Source organism: Genypterus blacodes, unplaced genomic scaffold (genome assembly GCF_046128005.1).
Source record: "Genypterus blacodes isolate CSIRO-AG114 ecotype Tasmania unplaced genomic scaffold, CSIRO-AGI_Gbla_v1 ptg000073l_1, whole genome shotgun sequence".
In the NCBI taxonomy this organism is placed as follows: Eukaryota; Metazoa; Chordata; class Actinopteri; order Ophidiiformes; family Ophidiidae; genus Genypterus; species Genypterus blacodes.
Genome location: NW_027466883.1, coordinates 4,687,210 through 4,700,433, shown reverse-complemented (window position 1 = coordinate 4,700,433; position 13,224 = coordinate 4,687,210). Strand labels below are relative to the sequence as shown.

General features: G+C 47.5%; 1 protein-coding gene across 2 annotated transcripts in view; it reads right to left on the bottom strand.

Moving 5' to 3' along the window:
* Nucleotides 1-13,224, bottom strand: part of luzp1 (leucine zipper protein 1) — a 41,562-nt gene that overhangs the window by 5,192 nt on the left and 23,146 nt on the right. For both annotated transcript variants that reach the window (XM_076157499.1, XM_076157500.1), the window contains 5 exons: nt 9,754-10,115; nt 7,404-9,639; nt 6,497-7,086; nt 6,236-6,412; nt 191-476 (listed from right to left, as the gene is read on the bottom strand). In XM_076157499.1, the coding sequence (XP_076013614.1) occupies nt 216-476; nt 6,236-6,412; nt 6,497-7,086; nt 7,404-9,639; nt 9,754-9,885 (3,396 nt within the window). In that variant the 5' untranslated portion in view covers nt 9,886-10,115 and the 3' untranslated portion in view covers nt 191-215. The remainder of the gene's footprint in view (nt 1-190; nt 477-6,235; nt 6,413-6,496; nt 7,087-7,403; nt 9,640-9,753; nt 10,116-13,224) is intronic.

The following is a 13,224-nucleotide window of genomic DNA, read 5'->3' as shown; positions in this document are numbered from 1 at the left end:
TAAACCACCTCAGTGCTGACATCATCACTAACACACACACAAACACACACACACACACACACACACACACACACCTCAGCTCGGCCTGATGCGGCAAATTTGGTGTGAAACTCCAGTGAGAGCTGTGACGTCGCACCAACACAGGTAATCAGAGCCAGTGTCTCTTCATTAAGGATTGTCAAGTCCTTACCTGTCCTCCTCAGACCCCCGCTGGCCTAAAGATGCTCAGACTGACGGTGGCTCCACCCTCGGCTCCCTGCTCCGCTCCTCCCGTCGCTCCTTCCTCCAGAACCTTGACCCTGGCCGGACCACTGCTCAGCTCTGGAGGACGCCCCCGCCGTCTTGGCCAAGCGGTCGTAAGTGCTCCCCCCCCCCGGGTGGTGTGGGTCGCCGCTGGGTGTCTGGCGTCTCCAGGAGGCCGGGCTGTGGCTCGGGTTGGGGCTGGGGCTGGGGCTGGGATCTACGCTATCAGCAGCCTGAAGTTTGAGAAAGAACGTAAAGAAAATACATCCATTATGTGAACTGTCTGCTTCAGGAAATTCCTGTTTGGTTTTGCCACAACAGTAACAAAAGCGGAAGTCAATCATTCAATTAGTGCCACATTCTGGTATTTCGTCTTTGTGTGCCCTGGGCATTTTGTTTGGATTCTTTGGGGCCTTGTTTGGTCCTGTAGCGTATTATGTGGGTATTCCATACATGCTGTTTATGTTAACTGGTGTGTGACAAGGAAAATGTGCCATGTGGATTCCAGCCAAGGGAAAATTTCCCCCCGACCAAAAACCCCAAACATACCCCAAGCTGAGAGATTTATAATTTGGTGGGCTAACTAGAAAACAAACCCCCAAGTTACTAGTCTGTGGCGGCTACAGCGGCACGTCCCCTCGCATAACCTCACTGACCCTGCTGCAGGAAAGCGACTTCGATGACGATGCACTTCGGGCTCCCCGCTCCTGTAATTTCAGCTTTAAAAAAGCACCATAATTAGTGACATTTGCAGGGTTGCAGTTGGCCTGTGATGGCAGTTTTAGAATGCATTCTTGCTAATTGGCTTTAATGGAGCCCTGCTGGACTCCCTTTCTTGGTCTCCAGGGGTAACAGACAGGATATCAGTCACCAGCCAACCCTGCCAAGTGGGCGTGCGCAATGCGGTCACTTCCTGCTGAAGTCACCAGGGGGAGGAAACGGCAGAGTGGCATATTCTCCTTCTATGGTAAGCCGCTGCTGCAGGACCGGAGCTTTTTCTGTGCTGCTGTGTAATGCACCTTTAAAGCTCCTGCTATGCACACAGGACGAGTCCAGCACCTCTGAGTGGAAAACGGCTCAACAGAAGTGAATATAATGTAATAAAAGTAAGTGCTCCACCTGTTCACATTAGAATCCTTAGAAAACAAAATACTTTATTCTCTTGTTCTGGGATGAATGAAGCCAACAACAACAACAACAACAACAAATTGTTCGGTCTCGTCTTTACCTGTCAAACGTGGCTCAAGAGAAATGCGTCTTGGTGAGGAATTTTCCAGTGTAGTGCCGGAGAATTTCACCGCGAAAAACCAAACATGAGTCGTGAGAACATTCTGCTTTTGAAACACAGAATGAGGACCAGAGTGAGGACTTAAGAAATAACGCAAGTAGCCCGCCAAAGCTTCTGCAGAACAAATTATATCCCTGCTTTAACTCCCCCCCGTCCCCCCTCCCCCCAAGGTTCCCATGCCAACCCAAACTCTAAATCACCTCTGAAGCAGGACAATGGATATGACACCCAAGGTGAAACGCATCAGACAAGGTTTTCGCTCACGCTGCATTTGATTCAACAAAGCCAGATGAAAGCTTTGTTTAAAGGTTCCGATTCATTCAAGGCCGCTCTTAAATTGCCTTCTCCCCACAGGTCCAGCGTACATTATGTGTTACCCGATATTCTGACCTACTGCTGAAGAACGCCACACCGTCCAGACTGTTTTTCCAGACGGTTTGTTCCACGTCGGGTCACATCAGGTGAGAACGGAATAAAAGAGTGGTTGCTGGGTCCCGAGCTTCACCTTGCCTCCGCTGGTTTTGGACTCGACAGAGGATGTTTTGGTATCTAGCTCATAGGCCATATCGGCCCCGCTGTCCTCAGCCAAACATAAGTTCACGGCTCATTCGCGTACAGGCTGAGGTTTCCTACTTATACAGCAGGGGGGAAACGCTACAATGCTTTACTGTTCTGTACTGGACAGGCTGCTGCAGAGAAACCAGACTTACTCTACGCATTGTGGACACAATCAAGTTCAAACAGCGGAAGGTCGCACAGAAAGGTTGCGATGATATGATCATGACCTTTCCATACAAGAGACGTCATTCACTCTCCTATGAGGGCAGGAATACATGACAACTGAACCCTTTATAGAGGTAGAAAATAGGAAACTGATCAATACACTATCAGTTTACCCGGGTCAGTGTAGGGTACTTTAAGGAATTGGCAGTGTTGTCTCCTCCTAAATGACTATTGATTGAAAGCGCCTCTCTGGCTTAACTTGATTTCAGTCTGCACATCTCATCAGCTGTCCAGGCCTCTGACATCATTGGTCAGAGACAAAAAAAAATGGCGTCCAGAAGCATTTTTCTGCAGCTACAGTAAAAAAAAAAAAGATGTTTTTCTAACCAATCTTCCGCAATTGAAAGGGAACAAACCTGACGAGGATTAACTTGTGTATTCCAGCGTTGAGGCTTATTAAGCACAGACTGCAACTCTACAAGATCAAGGGTCAGGCAGATAAAGGACCGATAACCGGCAATAGAGAAAGATCAATGTCAGTGATGCAGCTACATTCCGCTTTGATCAGGCGGTGCCCCTCCACCCACAAGCATGTAATAACACTGCCCCCACCCGTCTATCAACCTTTGACACCGCAATCAAATGCTAATCCCCCACCTCCTGCTGTCCTAAATACAGTCACATTTATCCAGACCTCATGGGAATGGAGACGCTTCAGACTGCCAAAACGTCCTGAAAATCCAAACCATAGATTATTGGCTGAGCTCCAAGCCTAATTATCATTTCAAGCAGAGCCTGACCGATATATCAGCAGGCCGATGCAGGATAATCACACATACCAGTAGATGGGGGCATTTCTTTTGAGGCCAATGCAAAACTAAATATCACATAAATGTTTTGCAGGCTTCTTTTGTATTTATAATCGACTTTTATGTTTATTATTTGTTCCTGTTCATAAATGTCCACCTCAAAAATCCAGTATTGTTACATAAACTCATTTTAAGGACATTATTGGTGCATACGTTGCTCACAGCTGCCTCAAATACCTCAAACATCTGGTTGTACAATGTTTTAATCTGCTGCACCAACAAATCATTGTTGGTAACAGGAAATATCCGGCACACAGCGCACAACATGTGACTGACAAAGGGGACAGAAGGGTTGATAAGACGGACAGTTCATCAAGATCAGTGCTGGGATATCAAGCCGCAGCACTGAGGCGATCAATGCTCCCATAAGTCGACTCTAACCTATCAAGGGCGACTGATGGGGATGCTTGTGGGGAGAGTGTAGATTTGAGTGTGTGTGTGTGACAAATTAACAGCAGGGGGTCAAGGCCATGTGGGGGAATGGAAAGGGAGAGAGCGAGAGAGAAAATGAGAAAACAAAGGTGGCAGGGGACTAATGCTTCACTCCTTCTCTGTATCAGTGCTCAAGGGGCTTTGGGGGTCAAAGCTCAGTGTTCATTGAGGCCATGCAGGCTAATAAGTGGCTGAGTCCCTGTATGCAGCTGTGTGTTACAGTACATGGTGACTGGCTGAGCTCAGAAATGAAGGATGGAAGTGTCCCTTTGCTTTGCCAGCTGACTGATAGATACTAGTGTGTGTGTGTGTGTGTGTGTGTGTGTGTGTGTGTGTGTGTGTGTGTGTGTGTGTGTGTGTGTGTGTGTGTGTGCGCGTGTGTGTGTGTTGTTGTTGTGAGCATCTCTGTGACAAACTGTCCACCAGCAACCATTTCTGAACCTGTGAGTGGGAGCAGTGAGAAGAACAGCGATCATCAGCGTCAGTGCTGGCCGTGAAAGTGTCCCAGTAGCAGAACCCTCGACTCAAACGGACCAGCCTAGACGACGAGGCCTTCGCTGTGTAGCTGCGACCCTGCACCCCCCCTCCCCATGTCCAGGTCCTGACCCGACAGTAACCCTTAGTCACTCTTCATCCAAAACGAGGCCAAGTACGAGCTCGAGTACAGCAGCACACAAACACACAAACAAAGCTGCAACGGCCGGAGGATTCACAATCCTGATGATGATCCATGATGTAACCTCTTAGGCCCGTCAGAAAATAATTATCTTCAGCACAATATTGTCAGATCATCTCGGATATCACAGATCAATACTCACATCAATATGTGCATTTATGCTGGCACAAGGCTGTTATGCAGAAACAAAAAGGCTTCATTTCATGTTTAATATCTATGTAACATTTATTGTATATTGCATTTGTAACTGTATTTTGTGACCTGCTTAATTCAAATTTCAGGGGAACTTACTTATCTTCCAAGCTGCTGAAAAAACAAACTTGATAATGGTATCAGCCTGAAAAACTCATTATCCTTCAGGCTTGAGTTTGCCTCTGTAAAACAAAACTGCAAAAACAGTATTTGCAGTATAGAAGAATCTTACTCTGTTTAGTCTGTATAATGAAAGAGTGGATCTGCAACACGTAATGCATTTAACTATTATTAATATCTACTTTTCCCTGGATGGCAAACAAGACCAAAGATGATGAATGTGTGCGAGCCTGTGTGTGTGTGTGTGTGTGTGTGTGTGTGTGTGTGTGTGTGTGTGTGTGTGTGTGTGTGTGTGTGTGTGTGTATGTGTGTGTCTAGAAACAATCTTCCCTCCTTGGTAACGTCCAGTTTATTTATAGAGGAAAACACAGGGATCCTACCCAGCAGCCTCCAGCGGAGCCCAGTTTGTCAAACTGACACAGTGACATGTTATTGTAGCCATGGAGCCCAGAGTATAAGCACTTTATGGCCATCTGACAGTTTGCTATAAACCCACAGACATGTAAGTTATTACTGTGGCCTATTAGTAAATTTCACCTCATCCTGCTGACATGCTGTTTAACCTTTCACACTCTGAAAAAAAGTTGATACACATTTTCTTGGCTGGAGCTCCGTGTGACCACAGAGTAAATGCAGGGATCAATATGGAGCTGGTGGCTTCTTTTTAAGTAGCTCCAAAATTAAGGCTTATACATGTTATAGATGAAGGATGTCCCAAAACTTCAGCTCAACGTGTACAGACATGGAGGCAGCAGCACACACATGCATGTATACACAAACACTCTCCCTAGAGGCGAGTGTTGGAACGGCCATCTCCAGTAGTGTTTGTGTAGAATAGCCATACAGTCTGGCGGGGGCACAGACTGTAATGTGGTGGCATTGAAATACAAGAAAGCTATTTTCTTCTCCTTGTGGTTTTCCTAACTTTCTTTTCCCCCTGTTGAGGTCTTTTTCATTTCCATCCTCCCTCTTTTTTCTTTTTTTTTTGTCCCACCCTTTTCTCTTTGTGCTTACTGGGGCAGCAGGATTGGGGCCTGCAGAACTGCTGTGCTAAGCTTGAAGTCCCAGCGCCTGGCGTCAGGGAAAAATACAAGCTGAGCTCTCATGCAAAGTGGACGCACCAGGAGCTCAACCCCGCCGTCCTGCTCACTGGACTCTTATCTTCAAAGCCAAACTTACTTACCGAGTGCAGCAGAAGATACTTTCACATTTATAGCGTTTTGTCTGTCTGGCAGAGAGGACTTTAAAGGTTACATATGTGGCGCGAGATCAGAAAAGTCCAAGAGATTTGCTATTAAAACAGACACCAGACACACCTCGTTTACTTTTACAAAGAAAGGGCTTTAAGTGGATTTATTAAGCCTAAAAATAACTGACCCTCACGTCCAAGAACCATTTATTCCAACTACAGCAAAACCCTTTGAAAATGACTCCATAAACATGACTCATTTAATGTAGCGCGCACAGGAGAGACTATTTTTAAAAAGTCATGATGACTTTGTCTAGATGCATTTTGTGAAGGAATGCTTTCCATTCCTCGCTCTTTAATCCAGTTTTATCCTCATTCTTGCAGTATTGGAGCTTGCATGTTATCACCTGACCTATCCTGACCACCTTCCAATTGAAATACTTTGAAATAAATCCATTTTATGGCTGCCAAAAGGGATTCAAACATAAAGCTGTGTGGTTTACCGATGGTTGCGTGTATGATCGGCCCCAGGACTGAGACGTCACAGGTGCGTGGGGGACAGTCCGTCCCAGACCGCCTGAATCCACCGCGGGACACTGAGAGTTTTTGCCTCGACGGACCCCCGGTTCTTCCACCTCTCTGGTGCTGGTGACCACACTGTTGATCCTGCGCATGTACACCTGGTGCAGGGAGCAAGTTTGTTCCTTCAATTACGTTTTCATTTCCTTTTTCACAACGTTTCTGCATGTGTGTACCCATCTTACCTCAGCAGGTGACGGCTTGAAACCCTTCTGTGCTGCCCCGTTCCCGCCAGCTCCTGCTCCGCTGTTAACCGTTTCTTCTGTGTCCAGTATGGTAGTCGCCCGATAGGCTCTCCATGTTGGGGCTTCCGCCTCATCCTCTGACCCACCGTCTTGCATCATTCTGGGAACGCTTCTTCTTCGGCCCGCCTCCTCCACAGACACAGTGCCGCGGTTCCTCCACGTGCTCCTCACGGTCACGTTCCTCATGTCGGACAAACTTTCTTCCAGGGAGGGCTGGCTGTGTCTCTGGCTTCTCCAGCTGGTCACCGTGGTGGCGCCACTGCTGTTGCTGCTTTCGAAGCCCGACTCCGTGTCGTTGAGGTCCGCAGAGGTGACGTCTGGAGACTGGAGGCTGTAGTTGCTGCGTTGGGAGTACAGACTGGTGGTGGTCTCCATTCTAGAGGTGCAATGGAGGCCGGACCCCGACGAGAAGTCCTGCCGGTCGTCCACCCCACAGTCCTGGTCTTGGCATGGCCGCAACGCGATCTCACTCTTTGGGATCGAGATCTCATATGGAATGGCGATGCTGCCAAGGTGATCACTGCTGTGGCCTGGTAATACAAATGGAATAAAATCAATCAATCATCAATCTTAATTTAAGGATCATATGGTGCTTTAAAATAAAACAACAACCTTCTTTTGCTCCTTTTCAAACATTTGTTGATATGATCCTATTGTATGTCAATGTATTATATTTTCTTAGTATTTCGTACGTACAATTTTGAAAAGTGATATCATGACTACGATAAATAATCATAATCATACTAAAACTGGCATTATATTAAGTTGTCTTTAAAGACATCATAAAAGGTACGAGTCTAAAACACTTGCAGTTGAGCTGAAATGGTTTGAGAACGTGAATCATTACCTATGAGGATGTTACTGGTGGAGGTGTGGCGTTCTTTCATGGGTACGGGTTCACTGGACACACTGCTACTGCGGCTGCTGGTTCTGGAGGAGCTTGGGTCGTTGGGATAAATGGTGATACTACTGGTCATTTTACTCGCGGTGCTGGTTACGATCGGTTTGGTGGAGATCTTAGGTTTGCCGTTGGTCGATAAAGGCTCTGAAATCATCATTTCTTTCCTGTCAATCTCCACAATGGCAGGCTTGATGACCGCTTTGGACCTCAGCGCTTCCCGTGGGCTGCACACTCGTCGGATCTCGATCCCTGACGGAGTGTGCGTGGGCTCCTGGTGGCCTCCCTCCGCCAGCAGTTGTCTGCTGTGGAGCTCCTCATCAAAGGAGCTCCTCGAGGACGAACCGTCGGAGTGCGACTCGTGGACATGGGAGTATCGAGGATGTCTGGAGGTTGCAGTCCTACTGCTTACAGTTGTAGTAGTCATCTCAGTTACAGGTTCCGGCTCACAGGGTCTTGAACCGGTGGATTCCGTTTCGGAGGCAGAAGAATGACCCTCTGACCCCTGGTCGTTGGGCAGCAGTGGAGTGACGTGGGACCTGTAGGCTGTGAAGGATCCGTTGGCTTTGGCCATGTTGGGGGCGGCAGGGGCAGATTCCTGAACGTGGTCCAGTGATTCCTGATCTGAGGCAGATGCCATGTCCTTTTCTAGCGCCAATATACTATTGACATTACTGCAGCTCTCAGGCACTACATCGGAATTGTTTGATTCACTATCACTACCGACATACAATTTTGAAAACGTATCAACTCTGCGCTTTCTACTCTCCCCGTCAGACTGTTTCTGAGCCGTCCTCAGTGGCCTCTGGTCGTTCGCTGCAGGAGGGTAGCGACTAAGGACAGACGCTTTCTTCATATCACTAGAATATGCATTTACGGAGTTGTATGTGGCTCCTCTTATCTTCTCCTCCGCCCCTCGTCCCGTGTCTCTAATCCCATTGTCAGATGAAATAGCAGTAGTCGGGGTTTTGGGTGTCCTCCTGGTCTTGTGAGCAGGACTGGGCGCCCTCCTGGTGTCCTGCTTGATCTCCCTTCTGTGCTGAGGAGACTGCTCCCGGTTCTTGTGTTTGGGGGAGCTCGGCTCTGAGGCGGTCGCAGCAGGAATCCGATACTTAGGCTTCTCTTGTCTGAAACCTCCCTTTACATTAATCTCTTCGCTCTCAGCTTTGCCATTCTCCAGGACCTTAGCGGCGCTGTTGGGGCAAATGTTAGAGCCTCCATTTCCGTGTTTATCCGTAGTTCCATTTCCTCCGATCCCACCTTTTCCACATAGCTGCGTCCTCAGCAGTTCCACTTGTTCGCCGAGTTGACGAGCACGGTTTCGCTCAATCTGGAACTTCTCGTGAAGCTCACCGTTCTTGGACTCAGAGTTCTTCAGGTCCTCCTCAACTATCTCCAGCTGTTTGAGGCGGTTCTTCAGCCGCTCTACCTCCTGTGTCAACTCCTTTACCTTGTTGTCCTCCTCCACCTGGCCTTCCATGCTGCTGTTCTTCTGATTCTCAGATTTGTTCAAGAAACCAAAGTTGTCATCACTCAGCTTCAAGTAGTCGAGGCTCTTTTTACGCTGTTTGCTCATGAGGAGCCCCGTGGACGACAGCTCATCTTCAATTCGTGACCTCATGAAATCGGCATGGCCAGGATCCGCTGACATCCCGAGGCGATTCTTTTGGTGCTCCAGTTTTTCTGTCAACTTTAGAATGATCTTCTCATCCTCTCTCTGTTTCTCCAGTAGCCTCTTGCGCTCACTCATAAAGGTCTGGGTGAAGCCTTTCAGCTTCTCCAGCTCCATAGCCAAAGCCTGCTCTGCTCTGTCCAGCTTGGTTTCAGACCCCTCCACCTCCTTCAAACGGGTTTTGAGGGCCTCCAACTCAGACGAGAGCTTCTTTGTCAAGTTTTTCTCCTCGTTGAGACTGAGGCAGAGCTGGCTGCAGTCCGACTTGCTTTTCCCAAATGCTTCCTCCAGTTTTTCCAGTTCAGCCATCCTCCGCTGAAGACGTTCGATCTCAGCCTTGAGCTCCTTGGTGAGACTTTCCTCTTCTTCCAGTTTCTCTCTTACTGTGCGGCAGAGGTCCTCGGCTTTGCGTACCTCTTCGTCCTTGCCTTGGATCCTCAGGAGGCGTTTCCTCAAAGCCTCGATGTCACCAAGTAGGGATGAGTTGCTGCCTTCTGCCTGGATGATCTTGTCCTGTAGAACAGAGAGAGCATAACAATTCACACATCTACTTACTGTATCTAGTCTAAACGCTAAAAAATGACTAAATGCTTAAGCAGCCTTAAATTGTGCACATGCAACACTGACTTGCAGGTCAAGTAGCTCATCCTCAGATTTCTGCAGCTTGTTGGTGGCTTCCTCCAGTTCGTCCAGTCTTCTACCAAGACTCTGCAGCTTGTGCCGCAGGTGGCGATGCGTCATGTCTTTGTGATCAGACATGGCTTCACAGTTCTTTGTGTTGCTGTATCTGCTGTGTTTTCGCTGCTGTACACTTTATTTAATGACAATGTTTTGGGAGGTCCACATTTGTGTGACAGTGACAGCGAGTCCTTGATGAAGCGTTATATGGTGGCCCACATCAACTGAACGATCCTCCCCCGTGTTGTGTGAGCGCGAGTGTCGCTTTAAGACGTTTCCTCAGGGCGGCGTTTAGCAGACGTGTCTGTCATCTGCAGGAGTGAGAGAGAGGAAATAACATTTAATCATTACAAAAAAGTTGCAAATGAGTGCTTTGCATTCTCAACAGGTAGCCGACTGCACATTAAAGTAAACAAGCACAGTCAGCATGTGAGTTTGCAGTTCTGGCTAAATGCTGCGACACAAAGCATTGGACAGAAACTAACACACAGACACATAAATGTGAATCCACACCAAATGGTATCTTGCTGTGGTTATATTTTAAAGCAGAGGCATGAGTCAGTCCTAAAGATAAACATTAACTTGAAAACAAAGGTTGCTTTAAGTGCTTTAACACGATATACAAGATATGCTCTGACTTTTACTATTGCTACCCTGTGTTTCACTTTGCCTTTCCTTTGTACTGGAGTGTCACTGCTAACATGTGGATGTGGATGGGGTGGGGGGGTTCAACACGCTAGCACATTCCCATGGACATGCACGCATACATACACACAGACACACACACACCATTCATCTGCTTGCTGTCGGGTCCAACGTCACAACATTGATTTGTGACCTGCCTGCTAGCTTTTGCTGACAGCCGCATATTCTCCCTTGCATGTAACCTTCGCCATGGCAACAGCGGATGTACATTACAGCCTCGTCACAACACTCCACTATTCACGGACAATAAAAGAAAACTATTCGACTCGTCTGTGTCAAAGTCTAATAGGTAGCAACAAATGAGGTCTGGCACCAGGGCAAAATCTAGATCAGACATTAAAGTAATCCCATAATTGCTACAAATGGAGGGCTATTAACTGCATACTTTCCGTTTTGTTCCTGGATATCGGCGCTCTGTTGTCTCCCAACTTGTTAGATGCTGGAATTATGTCACAGAGTGGAACATATGCACTTTCTATGTACATTATGGAGACAGAGAAAATGATTCAGTGAGTTCTCATTATGGAGGCAAACATCCTCCACCTGTAGGCCCAGTAGGGTGCAACATGATAGGAACAGAGATCATTAGCACGCCGCAGCATGACCTCCATAAATCTAAATGCCAATGCTTTTGTCTCATGCATGATTCAGGTAGTGGATTTCCCGACGCGCACATTTAAGTCTCAATACCACCCCCGCTTGCTCATTCTCCTTCTCTTCCCCCCCTAGCTGAAAGGACAATATCGACCTCGGGGTAGGACAAAACTGCACATATCATCACTTATCGACCCCCCTAGACGATCTAGCGATTGCTGCAGACCTCCTCCTCTTTCCGTCTGCCTGTAGAAACGCACTTAAATACAAACTGCTCCACATAGAACCTACTGTAGCCTATTAATATCTCTCTTTTATGTTAAATGAAGTCAAGTACTGTGAAAAGATCAACCGGCGCGCGACATTTACTACCTCTTTTCATCTCTGTGTTACATGGTATGGAACAAGGTAGGTGTCATTAGGGTTAAATCCAGTGTGGCTTCATATCTTTTCGTTGGGTGTAAAAGAGCCCAAACCACTTTGCCCACAGTTCATTAAAGTCCCGTTGAAGACAAATCAAGTCAATAAGCTTAGAAAGCCAATATGGCACCAATTATTTTGTACAAAAAAAAGAGAAACAGTCAAAGCCTTTGCAGCAGTGTTTTAATTATTTGTTACTTTCATGAGGTCTGGTGGTTTGGTAATCTTGGGGGAGTACAAGAGCCGAGCGAAATAACTCTGTGGACTGAACAGTGAGTGCGGGAGAAGACAAACGGAAAAATGTTGGGAGAGAAAGCTGCCCGCCAGACTGTCCAGCTAAGAGCCAAAACACCTTTGTCAATAAAAATCATTTCGTCCCACATCGCCGTTGCCCAGCTGTTGCTTGTTAAGCGACTTGTAGAGCGATTTTTCTCTTTCGCTCCAAGCTGCGGCGCGTCTCCTCGACTGATCCCCTTCCAGTTGCCGTAAAAGGAGGAATACCGTGAAACATTCGAACATGTGTCTGAAAAGCTAAACCGGGCCCATTGGCGCATAGCGTCTTCCAAAAAAATGTCTGTAGATGTTTCTCGCAACACACGGCTTGACTTTTTGAACGCAGGTGGAGCCGATTAACAACAATGGCTGCATTCCACTGAGGTGTGCCAGTACAGAGACTCTAGCTCACTGGCAGTACTAAATAGAGCACAGCCATCAATCATGTTATCAGCTACACCTGTTTGTCCTGCTACGACAAATCAAAACATCCACCATGAGGAACGCCTTCTCCGTACTTCGCAATACCTGTTTGAGCGCCATGCTAGAATTCGGTGCGGGAAACAAACGCTGCTGGAGAGAAACCTGTTCGCTGGAGTGTTTCTCGATGTGGTGGTCCCACTGTCACGTTACATTGCATACACCCAATAACAAAACATGCTTAAAGCTGTGTTTATTACTCTGGGTTCAACAGATTATTTTTGGATTTGTGACCCTCGAAACGTTTTTTCGAAGGCATATTTTCCTCCCGCCATATGTTGTGTAGCTTCTCCTCAACCTTGGTCGAGCCTTGTCCCGTTTCATAATGGCGTGCACGCTCTGTCCGGCTACTCTTGCGCTGGCACGCCGCCGCCCTCTCCTCTCGTTCTCCCCTTTATTGCTTTGCCAACTCTCTACCTCCCTCCCCCATCCCTCTCTCCATCTCCCCTCAGACACGCAAACCACACCGCGCGTAGCCAAGTGGGCACTTTTAAAGGGGCGGTGGTGCGTGCAAAGCGACTCTGGCAAGGGCCGGGCCTCTGCCAAACCAATCAACATACCTGATTCGCTTTATCGCATAGCTGGGGCCTCATTAGCTACATTCAGGACAAGACAGGAGGCAATTAGAAGGACAGAGGGAGAGATGGGAAAAGGCATAAATGGGGGGAGGAAAGGAATGAGAGGAGGGATGGTTGAAGGAGAAGTTGGACACTGAAAAAAGAGAGATAGAGAAATAGTTGGAGGAGAGGGCCAGCAACATTGGATTAGAGGTCATTAGTATTTAGCTTTGTTGTTGAATCATGTCACGCGCACACACACACACACACACACACACACAGCTGAGTTCCTTGAGTTTGCTGCCGTGATCAGAGGATTTATCAGCGAGACGGCGGCATGGAAGCAAAAGGTGTGGAGCTGTTTGGCCAAGAACAGGTTTGAAAGAAAGGA